The sequence below is a fragment of the Scophthalmus maximus genome, chromosome 22 (assembly GCF_022379125.1).
Source record: "Scophthalmus maximus strain ysfricsl-2021 chromosome 22, ASM2237912v1, whole genome shotgun sequence".
NCBI lineage: Eukaryota > Metazoa > Chordata > Actinopteri > Pleuronectiformes > Scophthalmidae > Scophthalmus > Scophthalmus maximus.
Window position 1 is genome coordinate 1,924,996 of NC_061536.1, and position 21,440 is coordinate 1,946,435.

The 21,440-nt window shown below is 45.6% G+C and overlaps 1 protein-coding gene across 1 annotated transcript in view; it reads right to left on the minus strand.

Annotated features, from left to right (window-relative positions):
• csmd2 (CUB and Sushi multiple domains 2) overlaps window positions 1-20,817 on the minus strand; it is a 232,902-nt gene extending 212,085 nt beyond the window's left edge. The window contains exons 1-2 of the mRNA XM_047330254.1: window positions 19,961-20,817; window positions 5,310-5,526 (exon numbers count right to left, since the gene is read on the minus strand). Of these exons, the coding sequence (XP_047186210.1) occupies window positions 5,310-5,526; window positions 19,961-20,135 (392 nt within the window). The 5' untranslated portion in view covers window positions 20,136-20,817. The remainder of the gene's footprint in view (window positions 1-5,309; window positions 5,527-19,960) is intronic.
• Between the last annotated feature and the right edge of the window lie 623 nt (window positions 20,818-21,440).

Consider the following 21,440-nt stretch of genomic DNA (forward strand, 5'->3'; position numbering starts at 1 on the left):
TTCCACGCCTTCCTCCTCTCTCACACTCTCCCGTCCCTGCCAGACTGCAAGGCCTCAAGTCCCCTCCGTCACTCCATCACTTGAGAGGAAGGCATGTGGGCGAGAGACGCCTTCACACGCCCCAGTAGCTTTTCCCTCTGCCGAGATGTACTCAGTGTTCCCCTGTCGGCAGTTACAGGGTGAAATGTGACACAGAAGTGGAAAAGGGGCTGCTTTTTGCAAGTAAGAAATGTGTGCTCAGAGTGACATTGAGTGAGTTGGTGAGGGTTCAGTGTTTCGCTTAGGGTCAAGTTGGCTGTTGCTTTAGTCATGGGAAGCTCTTACTGACGGCTGTGCTCACAACACCCCAGGCTCCGTTTAACCCAGGACACAGGGGCAACTGTTGTCCTGTTTAAAAAAGAGGAATTTAACTGGAGATAGATCATTACACAATCACTTATCATTTCACTGCATTCATTAAATGTAATAAACGATTGTAAACACAGTTTTGTCAGCAGACGTGAGGGAATTAGAAAAAAAGGGAAATTAAAATGGAGATTGAGAGGCATTTTTTGGCCATGTGGAAATGCAGCTGGACCCTTTTAAAAACTGTCTGTCCAGCTGATGTATAGTAAGTGCTCCCTCATCACGGAGTCGAGGGCCAGATGTTGTGGAGCCTCACATTCATAAACTATGTTGTAGTAAAATAATTCCCTGTCAACGAGAAATAAGCAACAACAGTGATATTGTGATATTAAGATCCTGGATGTGTGACTTTGCTCCAATGTGGCTGGCTCTGAGAGTCTCTTATGTCAATGAAGTTGAAGTTCAGTTTACACACTAGGTCCTGTTTGCTGCATCACCACACGATGGTTGCGTAACGATGAAATAAAGGTGACGGGGGACATACTGGAAGGGGACATCGAGTGAAGGCAAGTTGGTCTGCGTTCGCACAACTGCTATAATGCGGACACATGCGTCCCAGACGTATGTGGTCTGAGTGATGGCATCTGAAATGCGTCTTCGGTGCTTGGGTGTGTTCACACCCGTACTTAGAGCAGTCCGGTTGTGATTGGATCACCCCAGACAGATGTCAATACCAGGTCTGAACAGGACCGATGGTGTTGCCAGGATGAGCGCATGCCTACAAAGCCATAGACTCTGCGGACATCTGCACCTTTGTAGACAACCATGTTAAACACACAGATATGATGCTGATTTTAATTATTTTCATCTTACAAAAGTTGAACTTTTCCACACATGTTAAGCTGCTCCTTAAAAGCATTTGCACTTAATGAATATGCTAAAGCGTTCAACCAATTGTGTGGTCATAAGAGGCATTTGCATGAGTTTCATTTCAAAATAAAAATTACTATTCTAACATGCTAATGCTGTCGCAATGACGTCAATGATATTGCAAATAAATGGACACATGCTAGTTTTAACATACAAGTTTGAACTCTTTTAGTCAGCAAAACTGATTTCACATTGAGTTCAGTTTGTCTGCACTCCTGCATGTCCCTGTGTGAAGCCACCAACAACGCAAAATGCACTTAATCACTTCATCACTACATTTCTGAAAATTAACACTTTTTTTTTTCCATCTCCAACAATGAAATCATCTCTCTCTGCTTCTCAGGTGTCAGTCGGGACTGGGTGCTTACTGACGTGCTGCAGCAACAGACTGACTCATACGTGCATGTCCTCAGGAGTGACAGTGACTCATAAAGAAACTGCAGCAGGAGTACACACACTAACAAACACACGTCACTGTGCCTACACTGTACACACGTGCTGTGTACAGCTGAACTGATATGTAAGCTGGTGTTCCCCAAACAATAATAATTTCATCAGATTTTTTTCACTGACGGTAATGGATGGATTCTAGGATAAATAAACAAATCTGAAGGAAAGTGGCTGCTTTGAAAAAATAAATCAAAGGTGATCATTTTAATAAGAAGGGAGGCAAACCATTAATTTTTTAAGATGAGTTGAGATTAAAGGCGAAAAAAATTCTCCAAGCGCTAAACAACCAATCGCGCGGTACACATGAAAGGCTGATGAAATTCAGCAAATGCAGTGTGCGGGAGACAAAATGGAGAACAGGCAGAGGAGATAAGGTATTAAAAAAGTAGGTGAGGAGGAAATGAGAGGAGTGAGAGAGGAATTGGAGGGAGAGGAGCAAGAGCGATGGAAAGAAAATTACATTTGACACAAGAGCAAAGCGAGGGCAGAATTATCAGATGTGCATCTTTGTGTGCGTATGAAAATGTGCCAGTGAATGTGTGTGTGGTGTAAGTGCTTTGGTGTTGGTGAGTGCAGATGCACACGCATGTCCTGACAGACGGCCGGTGACTGGTGAGGGCTGCTGCGCGCCTCTCCCCAGACTTTCCTGGCTCACTCGCAGCAAAGAGCTTGAAGTCCCACTTTTACAAAATGCCTCCTTTGAACCTGGAGAAAGTCTGGTTGAAGAGAACCCGGGCAGAATCGAAAGAGTTCCGTGCAAAATAACAAACACTCATGCCGCTTCTCCATCTCGCTCATTTCTTTCTCTCTTTTTCCTAAAAGCCCCATTCCTTCTTTCCTTTCTTTTTCTTTTTCTTGCCCCCGGATTCACTTTCTATCCTTGCGCTTATTTTTCAAAGCGCGCAGACGGCGGGAGTGGAACGCTTTCCCTACGTCCCACCGGAGCATCAATATACAACAGAGCCCAGAGGTCCAAACAGGAGAAAGGCTGAGGAGAACAGCACAACACCGATCCATAATGGATTTTCCTCTCCCTTTCATTCGCTTTGTGCTGTGAGATGCAATGGAGGCACTGCTGGCACAGAATGAGGGGTGCAGGGAGGGGAGGGCCCGTAGAAGAGGTGACGGAGCGGGTTATCGACAGGGAGAAACAGAGAGGCCGGCAGAGTCTCCGAACAGCGTCAGTAACAAAAGCCCTCACCAGTGTCTCTGTCATCTGTCTCCTGCGGGCCCGTGTAACGTATGCTTTACACTATTTGCGCGGCAGAGTTCGTAGCAGAAGGTGACCAGAATCGAAAGCAGCTTTGATGTAGCTTCAAATGATCACATGCAAAAAATTGTTACTAATTGAGTCAATGTGTACGTGAGGCACTGCCAAGAGGTTTTGATAGATGCAAGCAATAATATCCTAAAATACAGAAATGCATCAATGTGCAGCGGCTCTCTGGCGGTATGTAGTAACTGCAGCTGATGTAAAGAGAAGCCCGGCTCTTTTGATGGCAAATCGGACTGACGATATCTATTTCTACAATCTTGAATGGTTGAATAAGTGTAAAAAGAGAAAAAAAACTGAGTCCATAATTGAAGCCAGGTCCAGGTTTTTTTTCTATGCAGTTTGGTCTTTGGTCTTTCCACACACAAACTGGGTTTTGAAAAACTCCTTTCAGGGTGAAGATGTTCAGAAACTCACTTTGTTGCAATGGCGGATGTATAGAGCTGGGTTTTTTACATGTTTACACTTTTTACCCTTTTTTTTATTAAACAGGTTAAAAAACACATTGATGTCAGATTATTATAACACATGTCATAATATAATGTTTAAATAATCCAGGTATGATGAATAAGCACGAAGCATCACTTTCCCAGGCTGTGAGATTGGCCGCTGATTCAGAAATTGGGTTTTTTGAGTCTTCGCACACCCCGGTGGGCTTCGTTTTAATTTTTCTCTGGTTGCTCTGAAGTGGAAAATGTCCCCGGTGTCCCACTGAATAAACTCAGATGCTGTCACAGTCTCCACAGAGTAAGTCTTGTATCAGTCACTAACTGCCTCTGAATGCATCAGCGATTACAGTCTCCATTACAGATCCACCTCTTCTCCAGTTTCCAGTCCACTGCCCTTCATCAATACCTCGTAGTCCAAGTCTGTCTATAAAGGACTTTCAGTTAAATACAACTTGGGGTTTCATTTTAATGCTCTTGGCCACCTTTGCTTTTGGTCACAGCAGTGCTCTACCTACTACAATAGTTGCTGAGATCAGGGGAGGTGGTGACATGACCACAACGATATCTGGCTATGAGTGGTCGGATGATTTCATAGGTGGTAAACAAGAGTTCAGCCAGATCAACTGTCTGATGACATGACGATGAAACAAAAGCGAAACCCAAAAGCTGTTGACTCAGGAGCAACTAGACTTGGTTGTAGATTCTTGAGGAGGTTTCACTTTCATCCATGAGGCTTCTTCAGAACTATAGGGCTGCATCTAACGATTATTATCAATTCATCTGTTGATTATTTAGTTGTTTGGTCCATAAAATTGTGAAAAATGTTGATCGTGTTTCCCAAACCCCAAGATGACGTTTGTAGTTTTGTCCACACACCAAAGATATTCAGTTTACTGTCACAGAGGAGCAAAGAAACCAGAAAATATTTACATTTAAGAAGCTGAAATCAGAGCATTTTTTTCTCCATAAAAACGTCTTCAAACTACTACTATCAAAATAGATGGAGATTATTTTAGTCGTCGATCACTAATCGATTCATCGATAACCTGTAGGAGCTCTATTCAGAACTGAAGACGCATCATGATTCATGATGCCATTTCAAATAACTGTGACCCGGACAAATGAGAAACTCCACGGACAAAAGTGAAACCAAAAAGATGTCACCACTCGTTCCGCGTTGCACAGTTCACTTACTGTCGGTCACAGTTGAACGCTGATATTGGTCTTTAAACTGTGCTGGATGTTTTCTGTGGACAATGTGGGTAATCATTTCACTGTGCACCTTTAATATGTATCTCTTAATATGTATCTTTTTTTGTCATTATGACAGTAATCACAGTTCTAAGCCCTCTATCCCATGTTCTACCCACTGGCTCTTAGTGAGACTTTCACGGACTGCAGTTAAAACAAGTTCAATGAATAAGTTGATATGATCCTTTCCAATAGATAAGTCATCATAGCAAAATTACAGTACACCGAAATACAGTTTATTCCTACTGTATCTTCTGGGTGAAGAATATTTATTGTCCTTTTTCTTTTTACAGTTACAAATAGTCAGTTTTGGGGGGTTAACTTTTTGGATACATTATCATTATTACCAATTGGAATAATTCCCACAACTTTGTAGATGAGACCAATGTTGTCATGAACTGGAATTACCATTTGAATTTTGCTCACCCTAACATTTTTCGATAAAAAATGCTGAATCTTTTTTAATGGTATTCACGAAAAATCTCAAATAGTTGACTAAATGTATTCATTTTTTCAAATGCAGCTTTTGTCTGCATTCATACAAAATGAAACCACGGACATCATCAAAAACCAACACTCCCGTATACATGAAACATTAAGACAAACGTTACCTTGTCCGCAGGTTCCCTGGGCTGGATGGCCCATCATATACAGACAAGAGGTCAAAGTCCTCCTCCAGGGCGAAGCCTTGAAACACCAGCTGTATCCGGTTGTGCTCCGCCGCCACAATCACCCACGTACAGTTGGCGTAGTTAGGGTAACCGTAAGGGTAGCCGGGGCTCTCTATCGTCCCATTGGGACTGTGTAGTGTGTAACTGCAGTTTTGAGCTGCGAAGAGAGAAAGACAAAGGCGGTTATTAATCAAAAGGGTGTGTGACATATGTAAGAACAGCTAGCACAGTGTAGAAATAATACCAATTTTATTTTGTGTTTTTACCACTCCTCTACATCCCTGAATAGAAATACAAATGCACACCCACAGTCAAACCGCTTGCGCCGAGTGCCGCAACATCCATTATCGCCTTACAGCGTGCGGCACGAGCCATTAATACAGCCGTGCTAAATTGGCTCACCCTCTCCCGTCTTTCCCCACCTCCATCATCACACACTTATTCACGCGCCGGCCCTTTCACCACATTAGTAATAGGTTCCCACATTAATACAGGAAATAGCCAGAGGAGAGAAGACGAGGGGGCAGCAGGGCAGGGGAGGGGAGGGTACACACACACACACACACTTGAATACCACAGTAATTGTACTCATCTTGCATGTTTCTTCGCAGCCGCTCAAACCGCCTTCACTCTCATACCTTAATTGCGTGTGTTGCCATTCATCAGCACCGAGTGCGGGTGAGAGGCATGTGAGCTCTGAGGGCACGTGTGTCTTGGATGACCCGGCCCCCAGGGATCTGAGCACAACCGAGGGTTTTAATCAATGTTAGGCATTTAGTGTGTGTGTGATTGCACTTACATATCTGTGTAGCTCTGTATATTTTCAGCGTGGATTATTGCACAAATTAATATGTGCATGGATGGCATCATGGGTAGCTATTAACACACAATTGGCCAAGGTCGTCTCCTCGAAACACAATAGCTCACTATGAGAGTTGGGGTTTTTTTATCTCCTCAGTCAGTTGTTAGCCTGCCATGTAAAGGGGAACTTATCTCACAAGATGTTTTCAGAAATCAACTCAAGACAATGCATCAGAACAATTTCCATACACGCAGCAAGAGATTTTCCAGAGGACCCTGTGGCGTCTGGGTAAGAGATGCAAGAGGCAGGACATGATTAATCTTTTGTTTACAGTCATTAGCATGCCCACTCATTTTCTGGAGATTCTCACTCGGACATTTTCTGGAAATTTTACAAAGGGGCTGCTTGGAAATGTTCCGGTAAATAACCGGAGCAACATTACAGTCTCACCTGAAAAAATTCAGAGAACTTCAAACTTTACGCCTGAAAGCAGCCTCAGATAGAATAATGAAAAGCGAACATTCCGGACATGAACTGTAGCTCTGGATCGAAGACAGCAGGAACACGACACGCTCCAAATTAAATTTCCTTTGAACGAGGAGCCCAACGTAAGTCGAGTTAAGGTCACACAAAAGGAGCCTGCATAAATGAATACATCCTCATAGAGGCAATCTAAATTAGATTGTCATGCAAGAATACACGCTATTTATACAAATGATGTGTCTTTTCCCTTTGTTCACTCCAGCCACAAACCTGAATCATAATGCAGCCTGATTAAAATGTCATTAGGAGAGTATAATTGGAGGACATCTGTTATCTGCATAACCCACATTATTCAAGAACACAAACAATGCAACGGTAGAAATGAGTTTTCCTCTGTGTGTTTATATCTATACTCATAACTGTGTAAATGTCGATGCTAAATCAATGCAATGGAAACAAGCTAAACTACCTGGGGGCATAAAAAAAAACAGGGATCTTGAGTAAACACACTGCTGCTTTGAAACATGGAAAAGTGAAGCCTGCATTTGTTAAATCCCTCCAGGGAAAATGTGAGTATCATTGAATAATTGAATGCTTGTGAAACATACAAATTCTGTGCTACTTTGTGTGCAACACTCTGATGGGCCGAACAATCACGATCCCTCCCTCGCGTCTGAAAAACCAACTGTGATTTACAGGGAATCGGGTACCGAGCATGTAGAGGAGACAACAACAAAAAAACTCTTATTCGCAACTGGAATAATTTTTAAAGAAAAACAAATAAGTATGAAAAAGGATAATCCCTGGTTAGCCAGACGAGCAAACGCTGGATTTGTGTTCACAGGAATAATCACACCAGTTCAAGATTACGATTTCAGGGCCTATGTGCCACATCAGGGTGTTTATGATTCCTTTTTTTTTTCAGCAGCAGCAGGAGGATAATAGCAATCCAGTCACAGTATATCCATCATGCCACTGTTGACTCCCCAGGGCCTGTCTCACCCGTCGCTGCTCACTGCTTCATTTGTGCTTGACCTCTTCCAAAAGATGCTAATGCGTGCACACTTGAACCCTACTGTGCGCCCTTCAATACACTTGAGCTAGGTGTGTGCGGTCATTTAGCATTAGAATGAACAAGATACTGCAAAATGAGATCAACAGTAAGAAAACATACGCTAGATGTCATATAGAGTGCTGAAGATAACCGAGTATCACAGTATCATAGCTCCTATTTCTCCTCTTCGTGTCTACTCTCCTCCCTCGTCTTCAACCAGCAACCTGAGTGGAACAAAAAAAAAAAAAGACCAAAGCGAGAGCTATCTCCATCAGATCTTTCATTAAAGCCTTTAAATGGGAGAGAGAGAGCATCCACCCTCGCCATTACCATCAGGTCAATACTAATATGCAAGTAAAGCCTCTGCATCCACCTCTCCTGGCTGATTTTCATATACACAGCCTGGTCAATAATATCCTCATCATCTCCTTCATTACCAGGCCTCTATCAGACAAATGCCAATCAATGGCTCACAAAGGCAGCGCTTGATAGGGGTCAGAGTGGACTGTGAACCGCATGTACATAGGCAATGAGTTCGAGGGACGGGATGAACTACAAAACAATACCAGGGAGGTTAAGGCGACTGTATTGTTATCATAGTTATCATAGTTGTAATTATTATTGGTTTAATTGAAACGCTACGGCTAAGAAAGGACACTTAGACGCTTGAGGTTTAGACGACAAAACTGTGGTCACAGCTAAAGTGAAAACACAGTGAAAAAAAAAAGGTATATTTCTTATCATCAGAGTGCACGTGTTTGTTAGGGGATGGGACATGCTGCACTTATTGGTATATGACAGGTGATCGGCCACGCCATAGAGCAGTCTCTGTGTGTTATGTACAATTAAGCAAAGAAGAAGAAAAAAACATGAGTCTGCCAGTGCTCGTCCAAATGCTACTTTGAAGTGTGAGCACCTGTTTCCAAGTGACCGACTCTTAAATCGATAATGACGCACACAATCTGGGATAAAAGAGAAGGATAGCGCTTTTAGGAGAGGTGGCTTTTTTGGCTGCAGCCTGACTCATTTTCATCCTTGCTTGAAAAATGGATGCTCAGAATCGAGTTGGACAAAAACAGAACACATCAATGTTCACCCGAGAGCGCCCATTTGTGGACATTGGGGACTGATTTACGGCACCATCAAGTTTTAATTTTCGCATTACGCAGTAATAACAAGGGATGTTTGCCAGATGCGTTTTTTTTCTGCTGCACTGTGTAGTCACATGGATTCATATTCTCCGCGGACCTTTGCACAACTGCTCACAAAACAGTTTACCATCATAGGACACAAGTGTGGCCGGGGTAACGCAGGTCACATAAATCTACCCTCTGCTCTGTGAAAACCCCCGAGCCTCTGATTAAGTAGATCCTGCACTTGGAGCATTGTTGAATTATTTAAGCCTTGCCCAGGGTGCATTATGAAATTAGCTGCTGGGAGCTGGTGACCTACTCTGAAGCCCCCCCAGTGTAAATCTATACGGAAGAGCCCATCGTCCAGTCGACCCCACTGACACACCATAAAGAGCCAATAAACAGACTGCTGGCAGCGCTGTTTCAGCCCAGTCCGGCAAGCTAGAAGGTCATATTTCCTCAAGGTGTGTAAGTTCAGGTGAACAATTATGGATGTGTAATGTACTATATGCTGTTTCAACAAAACAATTCCTGAGTAGATCCAGTGGTTGGGGTGTTTCATCCCACAGCGTTGTGTATGGGAACCGTTTGCATTGCCTTGTACCGGAATGTTAACTAGGCTTGATAACTGTGGATGTGCAACAGATATGTTGTCCACTGCTTAGCCCACTGTGCCACTGGCAGCATCCGCTTGGCACCAACCAACTCCAGGTTGTGTGCTGCCAAATGGGTGCGTGAGCGAGAGGTGTGACCTTGCTGGGGCAGCACTCCAGGTGTGTGTGTGTGTGTGTGTGTGTGTGTGTGTGTGTGTGTGTGTGTGCAGGTTGCCAGGGCAGTTGTTTAGTAGCGGGCCTACAGAGCTGCTGCAGTGTGCTGTGACACTTTGATGAATCGATGGCCACTGTGCTGTACTCCGGCAGCAACCCTTCAGAGTAGAGGAGAGACCAAAGGAGAAAGAGGGGGAGGTGCTGGCGACGGGGGCAGAGAGACACAGAGCTGACTGACTCACTGGCTGACTGGCTGGCCGACTCTGTGGACATGTGAGAAAATAGATATGGAAGGCATGATGTGTGAGATAATTGAAGCAATGGTGGGATGATGGACTAACGGAGCGGGGGGTTAAAAAAAATAGTAGCACAAAAGACACAGAGGGAGAAACGAATGTGCACTGGAAAGAACTTGTCAGAAGGTCAACGAGAGGAAGAGCAATAGCCAGTGGGAGTAAATGAGTTGGAAAGAGGAGGAAGGGTTTTTTTTTCCCCCTTAAACTATTTTCTGCATCCTGTTGCCCTTCTGTGCCGAGGTCAACGACAGCCAGTGTGACTTTCATAGCAAGATCGAGCTTAATGTGCACCATTAGCTAAAGCTAGAGGTCTACTGGGGGGGATGCATCAGCAGTGTGTGTGTGTGTGTGTGTGTGTGTGTGTGTGTGTGTGTGTCAGTCAACACATTCCTGAGCATAGAGGTCTTGGTTGTCTGCACATGAATGGGTGCATTCCTCGTACTGGAGTGTGGTGTCACATATCCCCATGTAACTGCTGTGCTGAGATACAATTACATCGACGAGGGTGACGCGCAAAAGGAGGAAAATGTCATCTTGGCGAACATAATCCCAACATCACATTCACATAATACATTAAGGACACAAACAAAATGAGCAACAAAGAGCTGCAAATCTCCTTTCTGGGCTCCATGCTTTTTTTGTTGTTGTTGTTAATCTTTCTTCTTTTTCTTTCTTCCTCCCTGTCTCGTTTTCCTCATCTGCAATTCGAGTTTGCTTCTGGACAGAATACTGTTTGCAGAGGCCGTCCTGTTCCCGCAGTCAATAATAGAAATGCCTTACGTCTACTGCTGGGCACAAGGGATACGGCTGAAGAGGGAGAAACTTATTGTTTGAAGTTAAAGAGAGAATTTCTGCATTTCTCAGCACACCGACATTGCTATTAAACGTACAGCCGTGGCTAAGAAACACTAAAGAAAATATTAAAAATGATAAATCAAAGGAAGCACTTGCAGTCATAGCATGTACAGTATATTTAATACTAAATATTACACCTACAAGCATCATTATTCTAGCAACCAGTCAGACTATTTCCCCCATTCCTCTCACTGTCGAGGAGAGAGTAAGAGGCTCCTTCCTGATAGGGAGTTTCTCTATTCCCAATTCTCAAGAGAATCCATAAAGCCTTGATGATATGTGGTCCATCTTGGGCTATATCCATGGGAGCATCCCAAGGGAGCAAACATGGAATTATTTCCAACCAAATAAGTGAGTAACAAAGCTAGCCAATCACATACAACCTAACCCACGAGTGAACTTCAAACAAGCAAATGTTTTGCATGCGCATGTGGTTGTGTGCGTCAGTAACTGCTTCCCTGCTGGGAAGATAAACCCCTTCCGCCCCATAGATCCTCCCAGCACCACTATTTGTCTCTTGACGTGTCAGTGCGTATGTGCGCCTTGACCGCATCATATCCAAATTAACCTCGAGATGGCCGCCATTAAAATGGAAATGGGCGAGCTCAGCGATCCTGCTCGCCTCAATACATTAGGCTAATGCCCGGGCCAGGACGACAATGTCTGCCATTACAGACAAGCCAAATGCAGTGGAAGGCGCTAGTGATAGGCTTCCTCTCACTTAGGCGCCACTCTCCACCCCCTACCCCGTGGTCCTTACCACTGGGCTGAATGGTAAATGTTGTTTTCTTAAAGGGGCAGAAAAATGAAGCTTGCGCTTCCAGTGCCGCACATTGGAAGCCCCGGACTGCCTCATGCGTGAACGTGCGATTATCTGTGAAAACATGCAGAGAGGATGCTCAAGCAAACATATGAACGTGAACTGCATTTGCCAGCGTACACTCACAAATTTAATCACGGAACGCGCGTCTCGACCACATTGAAAAAATTGTTACTTTCGAATGTGCTGTTGTCCCAGTTGGGGGACTCGCATCTTAGAGTGGCATTCTTTTTTTTCAACATGTTGACGCCTATGGCAACACCTCGTTAATACACACACATTTGCAAACACAGAAAAACACATAGCTGCTTGCGGCATCATAGCCGGAGGGTGGAATGTGTGGGGTAAAGAACATAAAAAAACCCACCCACGTGCAGAGTGTTAAGCGTCAAAGAAAGGGGCTGTATGCTTAGAACACAGGAGAGGCCAGCACGCAGAAAATGCACACTCATTGCGCACTGCGCACACTCCTGCCTGTTATCGGGGGCCGGCAAAAGAAGCACAATGGTGCATGTGTTCTCTCAGACAGAGAGGAAGAGGAGGGGGAGGCAGGCAGTTCCTTCCAGCTGGGTCATTTTTAACCAGTGGTATTATCGTGCCAGCAAAAAGAACCTGCAACATAGCCGCCCACCTCAAAGAAATAAAAACGGCCACCCACACACTTTGACACAATTTCAGCCCATCCCCTAAAACTACACAAACATTCTCCCAGTTCCGACACTGGACAATATTGTTTGTGGATTATTTTTTGTGTTATTCTCCTCAGTCGCTCTCATCAATAAATTCAAATCGCCCCGTGGTAGGTTGGTGTTGCTGTGAACGGCCCACGCACCAAGGCTTCAAAATGATCAATAGGGAAGAGGCCCATTCAGAGTCAAAGGCATGTTAGAGTTGATGTTCTTCCCTTTCAGAGAGACCCCTGTCTTTGCAGGAGAGGTTACTCAGCACTGATAAACATGCGGGCCTCCCACACGTTACACAGCGAGGCAGGGTGCCTGGAGAAATGTGTGTGTTTGTGTGTGTGTGTGTGTGTGTGTGTGTGTGTGTGTGTGTGTGTGTTTGTAAGCATTTTATTTCTGTTTGTGCATGTGCACGCATTTGTATCGATGAGGAAAAGATGTGTTCTTGTTTTTTTCTAAGAGAGGATAAGGAGGGGATGAGTGCAATTCAAAGAGCCTCATTCACTGCTCGTGTCACATAAGTTTGAATGCTGTTTCCATGACAACGGGGATACTGGAGAACACATATGAAGACAAATGGCTTTCCTCAATTACTTATTATTGCTGCAATCTGTGTTATCCTTAACACTTAATCTCACACATGCCCACAACCCCCACACAGGCATGCACACGACAGTACACAAACACACACACACACACACACATACACACACACTTACAGTACATGCCAAATATAATTTCAGTTTCCTTCTTCAGTCGCCCTGCTACTTATAAAAAAAAGCACAATTATGTGTGACGGTAATGTGCGACACCGCGAAAGTCAATTATTACCTCATTTTCATTCTCTTCACATCTGACAGCCAGGCTCTCTATGTTCTATTCCACTCAGCCTCCTCTGAAGATCCATTCTTAGTTAGAGCATAAAATGACACTTTGATGTGTTCTGGACTCTGACCGGTGAAAAGCATCAACAGGAGGTGAGGTAATGCTATAAGGGATGTGTTTAATACATGTGTGATCCTGGACATGGTGTTTTATCCATAGACTGTATATAAAAATGGACCCAATCACCGAGTTTGGAAAGTGAAGCCGATGCTAAAGTGCCTGAAACCTTTGGAATCACAAGCAGGTTGCAAAATGAAGTCTGTTTCTATAGAAGTCTATAAGCAAATGACTCTCGATCTCCAGTTTCAGGTCTACTTCAATACAGCATAATGTTCATTTTGTAAATCATAGTCTTATTTAGATTCACATAAACGATAAAGTACCGTATGCATTGGGATTGGTGCAGGTGTAGGTGGATGTGCAGTGGACGAGCGTTCAGAGAAACCAGTGGGTGTCGTCACGGAGGGTTTGCACACTTTCAGAAAGAACCCCTGATTGACATTTAAAAACTTAATAATTCACCCACCTATGATGAATATGCGCTTTCAGCATCATGGATTCCCTAAATTAAAAACTGAAACAACTCAACTTCGCCAGCGCCCTTCTTATAGGAAGTCACATTCATCCACAGTGTTACATGCAATGATAATGTCAGGGGATGTTGGAGTAATCCAAAGTATTTGAATTACTTTACTCACCTTGATTAATCTAACATAATATTTTATAATTTTTACTCTAAAGGACATTTAAACTGTAGAACCTCTGTGTATGTGTATGTGTGTGTGTGTGTGTGTGTGTGTGTGTGTGTGTGTGTGTGTGTGTGTGTGTGTGTGTGTGTGTGTGTGCGTGCGTGCACGTGTGTTTTTATGTATGTGTTACTGAGTGGGTATTCCTGAACATCTGATCCTCTCTTAGCAGTGTGATATTAAACCTGAGAGGTAGCACTGATCCAGAGGTCGGGTCACGACCGTCCCAGCAGGACTATTCCGTCAGACGATCAATCAGCCTCACTTCAACTCACTGACGTACACTTTAACCTTTCAACTCAGATCCTGACGGCTCCCCCAGGAAGGCTCAAGTGTCAGCTGTAGACCACAGTCACAATTAATGGGCTACAAGCATCACTCTCATACCATTGTATGGAACTAAAAAAAAAGGAAAAACAGTTATAATTGTTACTTCTCTACCCATTATTTAATATAGAAATGGCACCATTCTGCTCAATGCAGAAGATTGTGGAACATGAAAAAATACTTTATTGCGGCAGGGTATCACATAAACTCTACGATAATTAGTTAAGATTATACAGTTGATTTCAACAAGATCTATTTTATTTTGTTGATTTTTGACCAATCAACAGCTGAGACATTTCAGTTTCCAGATTTTGCCTATATGTTGGTGAATATCAATAAGAGGTAAACGTAGTTTTAGTACATTTAACATTTAACAGGACTCTGTATTTTGTCTGGTCCAAGTCTGCGGTAAGACGTCACAGATGCTCTCCGCTCAACATCCGCTCATTGGGAATTTATATCCTCCGTGGCAGCGGAACACGTAACGTTGGCCAGCAGACGACTGGTGACATTTGGTTAAACTCTACTAGAACTGACTGTTAGATGCCAGTGTCACACCATGTTAATTCAAATAAGCAGAAATATAAATGTGAGCCATTAAGGATATGAATTAAAAAGTGCCCCCCCCCAAAGTAGAAAGAGAAAAACTCACACACAGCTGTTGGTGTGCCCCCCCCCCATGACTCTGCCACTTACCCTGAAACAAATTTCAGATTGACAGATTGCCCTGACAGATTGCCTATATGTTGAATAAAGAGGGATGTGGTACAGGAAAGGGAGAAAAACAAAGTCAAGGACGGGGACAAGATACCTCCTGCCCAGGATCTAATCTTCAATCTCTGGGATCGTTGATATCCGATAAGAACAGTGTAAATCAGGAAGCTAAAGAAACCCCTGCCTGAGCTTTGTGTCTTTACAAGAGAGACAGGGCATCTACATCTGTCGCTCAGCTTGTGGGGATTTACAGCAACTGGAGCAAATTCCCATTTCTGATGAAACCAGGAAGAGGAGGATCTGAATCAAGATTGAGACTCTGGGAAGATGTAAGCCCTGGGTTTTTCTGTTGTTTTATTTATTTTCACATTCAGTTCTCCAGGGCAGTTTGACTATTATTATTATATAGCACATATGCCCCCCACGCTAAGGAGTCTTGCCCATGTGTATCCATGTGACAACGTGTGCGAGAGTGTCTTCGTGTGAGGAAGCGATTGATCTTCATAGTAAATTAACTGGATGTTTTCTCATTGTCTCACTGAGTGTCGCTTTAATTGGGGAATTTTGCACACATACATCTAGCTTAGTTCACAAGGTCTAATGATTCAGTGTGAGTTATGAGGAAGTGTGTATGTGCGTGTGTGCATGCGTCTGTGTGTGTGGGGGGGGGGGGGGTGTGATCAGTGTGACGAAGCACAGTGACAGGGATCTGGCCATCTGGAGACAGATGACAGTGTGAATCACCAGAGGAGGATGGAGGAAGAAGGAGCAGGAGGTGGTGGTGGAGGGAGGGAAGGAGGGATGGAGGGATGGAGGGAGAAGAAAGAGAGAGGAGAAGGATGAAACATCAGCAGGTAGGAAGGGAAACGAGGGGAGCTCATGAGGATGAAGCGCTCGCATCGTCTGGCTGTTGCGTATGTCTCTCAGTGGCTCCTTTTGAGCGAACTAAGGACCTGCTTGTCAACACTTTGGTCTAATCACCGTGGAGGGAGGGGCTGGTGTAGTGGTTAGCACTTCCGCCTCACAGCAAAAAGGTTCTGGGTCGTATCCCAGTTCAAACCAACCGGGGCCATTTTGTGTGGAGTTGGATGTTATCCCCGTGTATGCGTTCCCTCCGGGTTCTCAGGCTTCCTCCCACAGTCCAAAGACATGCAGAATGGGGTTAGGTTCATTGAAGACTCTAAATTGACCGTAGGTGTGAATGTGAGAGTGAATGGTTGTTTGTCTCTGTTTGTTGCCCTGCGATAGGCTGGCGACCTGTCCAGGGTGAACCCCGCCTCTCGCCAAATGTTAGCTGGGATTGGCTCCAGCCCCCCCGTCACCCTTAAATGGACAAAGCGGTAGACAATGGATGGATGGATGGATGGACCCTGGAGTGAACGGTGGTGGCGATTCACGGATTCATCCAAATGCGCCCATACGTGTGCTTACTCCCATGCCGTTAGATGTTGAAATAGGAGTCTGCTCGATGCCCGATAAGAAAATGAGCCCTCCAAAACAGGCCATTTACTAAAGAGAGGAGAATCACCCAGCACTCGAGAGGCTGAGAGACACTGGGCCCAGATTATCTCTCAACAGTTGTCTTCCTACTCTGACTCGTATTACCTCACCCAGTCAGCTCCTTTCTGCAGATTTGCTTTTTTTTTCGTCCTCCCTGTACCTCTATACAATTTCTATCTTCACCTTGACCATCACCGTCCCCCGGACCCACGGCTCCTTCCCCACTGCACAAGTAGGAAGGGTAGCATCCTGGCGAACCACACCGACTGCATTCCACACGTTTCTCAGTTTTGAGCAAATGGATAATGTCATCTGTTTCTTAACTCCCATTCCCTTCCTTTATTGCTCAACGGTGAATATAGAGAGCAGATGGGAGACAGGAAGCAACAGAGCGTGCAGGTAGTGGAGGAGATTTGAGATTGAGAGTAGCAGGCAGGCAGTAGGGGGAGAGGTGAGAAAAAAATGAGGAAAATGAGGAAACCATACAGGCAGAATCAAAAAAAAGAAATCAAATGGGGCACATAGGACATATGGATGTATGTGTGTGAAGGTTTAGGATATAATAGGGTACTAGGCCTTCCTGGAGGCCGATACACAAGATTAGTCATGTGAACAACTGTGTTCAAGAAACGACTAAACCCACTCCAGCTTCCACGTCTTTATTAAGAGGGTAACAGAACAGTGCTTCCATGATGTTGAATCATGTTGCATTTAATTGTTTTTAGTTTACAGTCTCTGTAAAGCGGCCTCGGATAGCTTGACAGGCGCTATATAAATCCAATGTATTGTTGTATTATTATGATGGTGATTTATAGAGTGGATCTTTGAGTGAAGATCCTAAACAGTATAGTGGGGGGGGGAAGAGGAATGTGACTCTAATAATCTATCAGGGCTGCACTATTTCCTAAATCACAAGTTGACACCTTCATACTGCTCATTTTGTCAAAACACCCACAGATGAGTAACGGGGGAGTAAGAGTCCTTTTTGGAATTTTTGCTGAAATTTATAGACATTTTTTTTTTTTGAGGTTGCGCACACAAACGCGAACACACACGCTCGCTCTCCATCTCTTTCTTCAGGAGCCTCACGACGGATTGAATACAAGCGAATATCACCGTAATCGCTGTAAAGAAGAAAGAAGAAGGATAAAAAGGAGAGCAGCATCGAGCCCTGCAGTCGTCATAACATCACTGCAAGTTTCATCATGAGCGCAACACGGACGACCGCGACGCCTGATCTCGCCTGTAAATGGACATGCTGAGCGACGGTCTCTGGAGGGCCAGCCAAAAAACAAGCACCAGAACTAGGAAAGACATGTCCCCCCCCTCCCCCCAAATCATCACCTTCTTGCCTTCTTTCACTTGTCCCCTTCCCTTCGCTACCTTCCCCTTCCAGGCCTTTGCATTCTCCCTGCTGTATGTTTAACAGAATACAGGTTGATTACCGCTTATTGAGCGACGAGTCCACTGGGACAGATGGGTTTGATCCCACGGAGACCCCTCAGATCTCTTATTCACAAGCCTTTCACACGTCTCTATCATTGTCTGCGTGGCCCCCGGGGAACGCTAATAAGGTCACTGAGGGAGGCTGGGAATCGTTTTAAAGTGAGACTGGTTGACAGAGGAAGACGGTGTAAAAAATGGAAAAGAAAAACGCGCGCAGGCCTCGTGTGACGCTCATCAAAGGCGGCCTGGAGAGGAGCCGTTCCAGTTCGGCCCAACGCGCAACAGCGCACACGCGCCAGCCACGGCTGGCCAGCCACTGGCCGCCCTCGCTTCGCAGTGTGTGAGCTAAGAGAAGTGCCGCGAGCCCCAGGTCTCCCCGTCCGCGCGCCGCTCCCGCCTCTCGGCGCACTGTGAGGCTCTGGTGCCGCTCGATGGGAGGATGGGGCAACTGCTGGTGGCTGCGCCACCGAGGGACGCGCCGGACCAAACACATGTCGTCACGCGGGACTGAGGACACGGCCTCGCTTCTCAGTGGATGTGGGCAATGAGCTAGGGCTGCGTTACTGGCTCGGAAATTAGGCTCAAACGGCTGGAGAGTGCGCAGTGATAAATAAATTAATAAATATATAAATATATAAATATATATATATATATATATATATATATATATATATATATATATATATAAAGAAAGCTCACTGGACGCAAATAAAACAAGCCTCCCACGACTAGAGCCGCCGTGAGATGCGGACCGCGCGCAGTGTGTGATGAACCCACATCTCGCCCAAACCATGTGGGTGGTGGATCGGATCAGAAGCGGGTGACAGAGTGGCTGTTACACGGTGGGAGACGTGAGAGCTGACGCGCACACACCGCAGCTATATGAGATGACGCGGCCCCACTGTGCTCTGGCGTTGGTGCTGATGCTGATAAAAAAAAACAACGTGCCGGGTGTGTGTGTGTGTGTGTGTGTGCGCGCGCGCGCGCGTTGTCCGACCGACGGTACATGAGTGGGCGAACACAGAGCAATGACTCGATGTCAAGTGCACATTGTGGCAGTGTCAGTATTCTTGGCTTTTCCTAAAAATAGTTCCCATTGCGCGGCGTCGGAGCCAAGACAGTGACAGAGCGGTTGGCTCTCTCTGCCAAAGGACCTGCTCGGGATGACAAAACCCATTGCGGCGCTTCACCGGCAGAAGAAAGAAAAAAAAGCCTGGGCTCTAAATAACGACACGAGCTTTTAGGGATGGGGGAAGTGGCTGGTGGGGTCATGGATCAGTAACTTGGCGTCTTTCTTTTTTTTAGAAACACATCCGGTTGCGGAGACGTTCGAAGTAAATTCGTATAATGACAATCTGTTGAATGTCCAGCTCCGGTTGCAAGATTTCCAGTTTGCAATTAATCAAGGACAGAAAACCCCGGTCGGTTCATTAGGCCTTAACCCATACAACCCCCCAAACACACACACACACACACACACACACACACACACACACATACACAGAAAATCTACCAAAAAATATTTAAAAATATATATTTGGGATAGATGTTTACTTGAGAAAGTGGAGAATGTGGGGGGAACTCAGAACACACACACACACACACACACACACACGACCACCTCGTTAGAGCAGGGCACGCTGCCACTGTAACGTCGTCTCCTCAACTTTGGAGAAACCTCCTTCGCACAGGCTGCAGCACCGGGCACACTGGCGGTTATTCCAAACATTGCCACGGCTCATTGAACGCACCTCTGCCTCACACACAGTCCCTTCACGACGCGCATCGGCCGAGTCAAGGGTACATAGGCAAGGGGCTGCAGTTGCGATTCCCGAGGGCTCTGCCGTCACCAGAACAGCCACACAAGCACGCCGCCTCTCCTCCTTGTCAAGAACTTTGGGCGCTGGGAGAACGACATCACGGCGAGATGCGCACCTGTAGTGTGTGTGTGTGTGTGCGTTGCTGATGCTGATGCTGATGCTGATTTGCATTCAGTCAGGGATCGGGAGAGGGTGGGCGGTGGAGCGCTGGGTGAACCTGCTGCAATTTGCATCTCTTCAGCGGCACACAGACGGGGACTTACCCTTCACTGAGGCGGCCAGCAGCCCCATGTATAGGAACAGAACCCGGCTCCAACGGTGCGCCTGCACTCCCGCCTTCATCAGAGCAAAAATCCGTATTCCTTCCCCGTTCCTGCATGCGCATTCCGGTCTCCTCGCGAGTGCCGTTGCGCCGTCCCGATCTGCAGCGGCGGTCATGGCAGGGCTTGTTCTCTGGTCCGGCGGGCACGATACTTCTCAGGCGGTCGGAGACGGGAGATTCACTCGGTGTCGGCGCTGAGAGAAATCCCAATGCATGGAGGAGGCTCGGATCTCGCAGCTGGACTGAACCATGTCATGCGGACACCGAGGGGTTCAGAGTCTCTGTCTGAGAAGATGGATTTAACACCTAAGGGGGGGGAGGGAGGGAGGGAAGGCAACCAGAGGGGGGACGTGATGGAAGTGGTCACTGTGCGATACCTCACACGCGTAAAAAATAAAAAATAAAGAGGAAAATCCCTCGTCCACTCCACATATGTAGGTGCTATTACCAGCCAGGAGATCCTCTCCTCCGTGCGTCTCTTTAGCACGTCTCCAGTTAACGGCAGCGTCCGTGGAGCCGATAAATCCACGTTTGAGCTCGTCGTTGGAGCGAGATTCAAAAGCAGGGAACGACGGGCGATGGGGAGAGCCACGGGGCTTGTCCGGGATCCAAAAGGGCGCGCGCGCCGTTCCAGAAGTTCTCGACCAGCGTCGGCGCGCAGTCAGTGATCGTATCGTGTAGAGAGAAAGAGGCAGAGTGCGCGTATTCCCTTGTTCGCAGCGCCTCGCCACCGCGTCGTGTCGGGTCTGTGCGTCGCCAAGATCCCGACTGCGGCCCCGCTCTTTCTCTGCGCGCCTCTCTCTCTCTCTCCCTCTCCCTCCCTCCCTCCCTCCATCCCTCTCTCCTCTCCTACAGTCCTGTCATATGTCCACAGTTGTCAAAAGCTTTGCGATAAATATCAAACTTAAGTCATTCACAGGTGACTCAGTGGCTGAGTTGAAATGCCACTAACCATTGAAAAAAGAAAAGAAAAACGCAGCACCTATAAAAGTGTGAGCGCTGGCTTGAGTTCGGATGAAGAAGCTGCAGACGTATGAATTGTATAAGTGGGACACCTGGTAGTTGATGTGTACTTACTGGAACGAGCGTGAAAACGTCGACTACTTCGGAAAGTTATGAAATTCTAATTCTCCTGAACGTTTAGATGTTTGAATGAAGTTTCTGGGTTGAAAAAATGTGGAAGGAGAAGAGGGCCGAAAAATAATTTCCACACCAACTATAGGAAAGGCAATTTCTTAAAAAAAAGAAAGAAAAGGTGTATAGTTATAAATCTCTTTTTTAATTGAATAGGAACATCACAGGACATGTGTGAGAGAAACAGGGGAACATATATTAATAGGTTGCAGAAAAATTATATTCAATAGAATGTACAAGAAAGACAAACATCAAGTCATCACATAAACTGGAACCAATGTTTGATT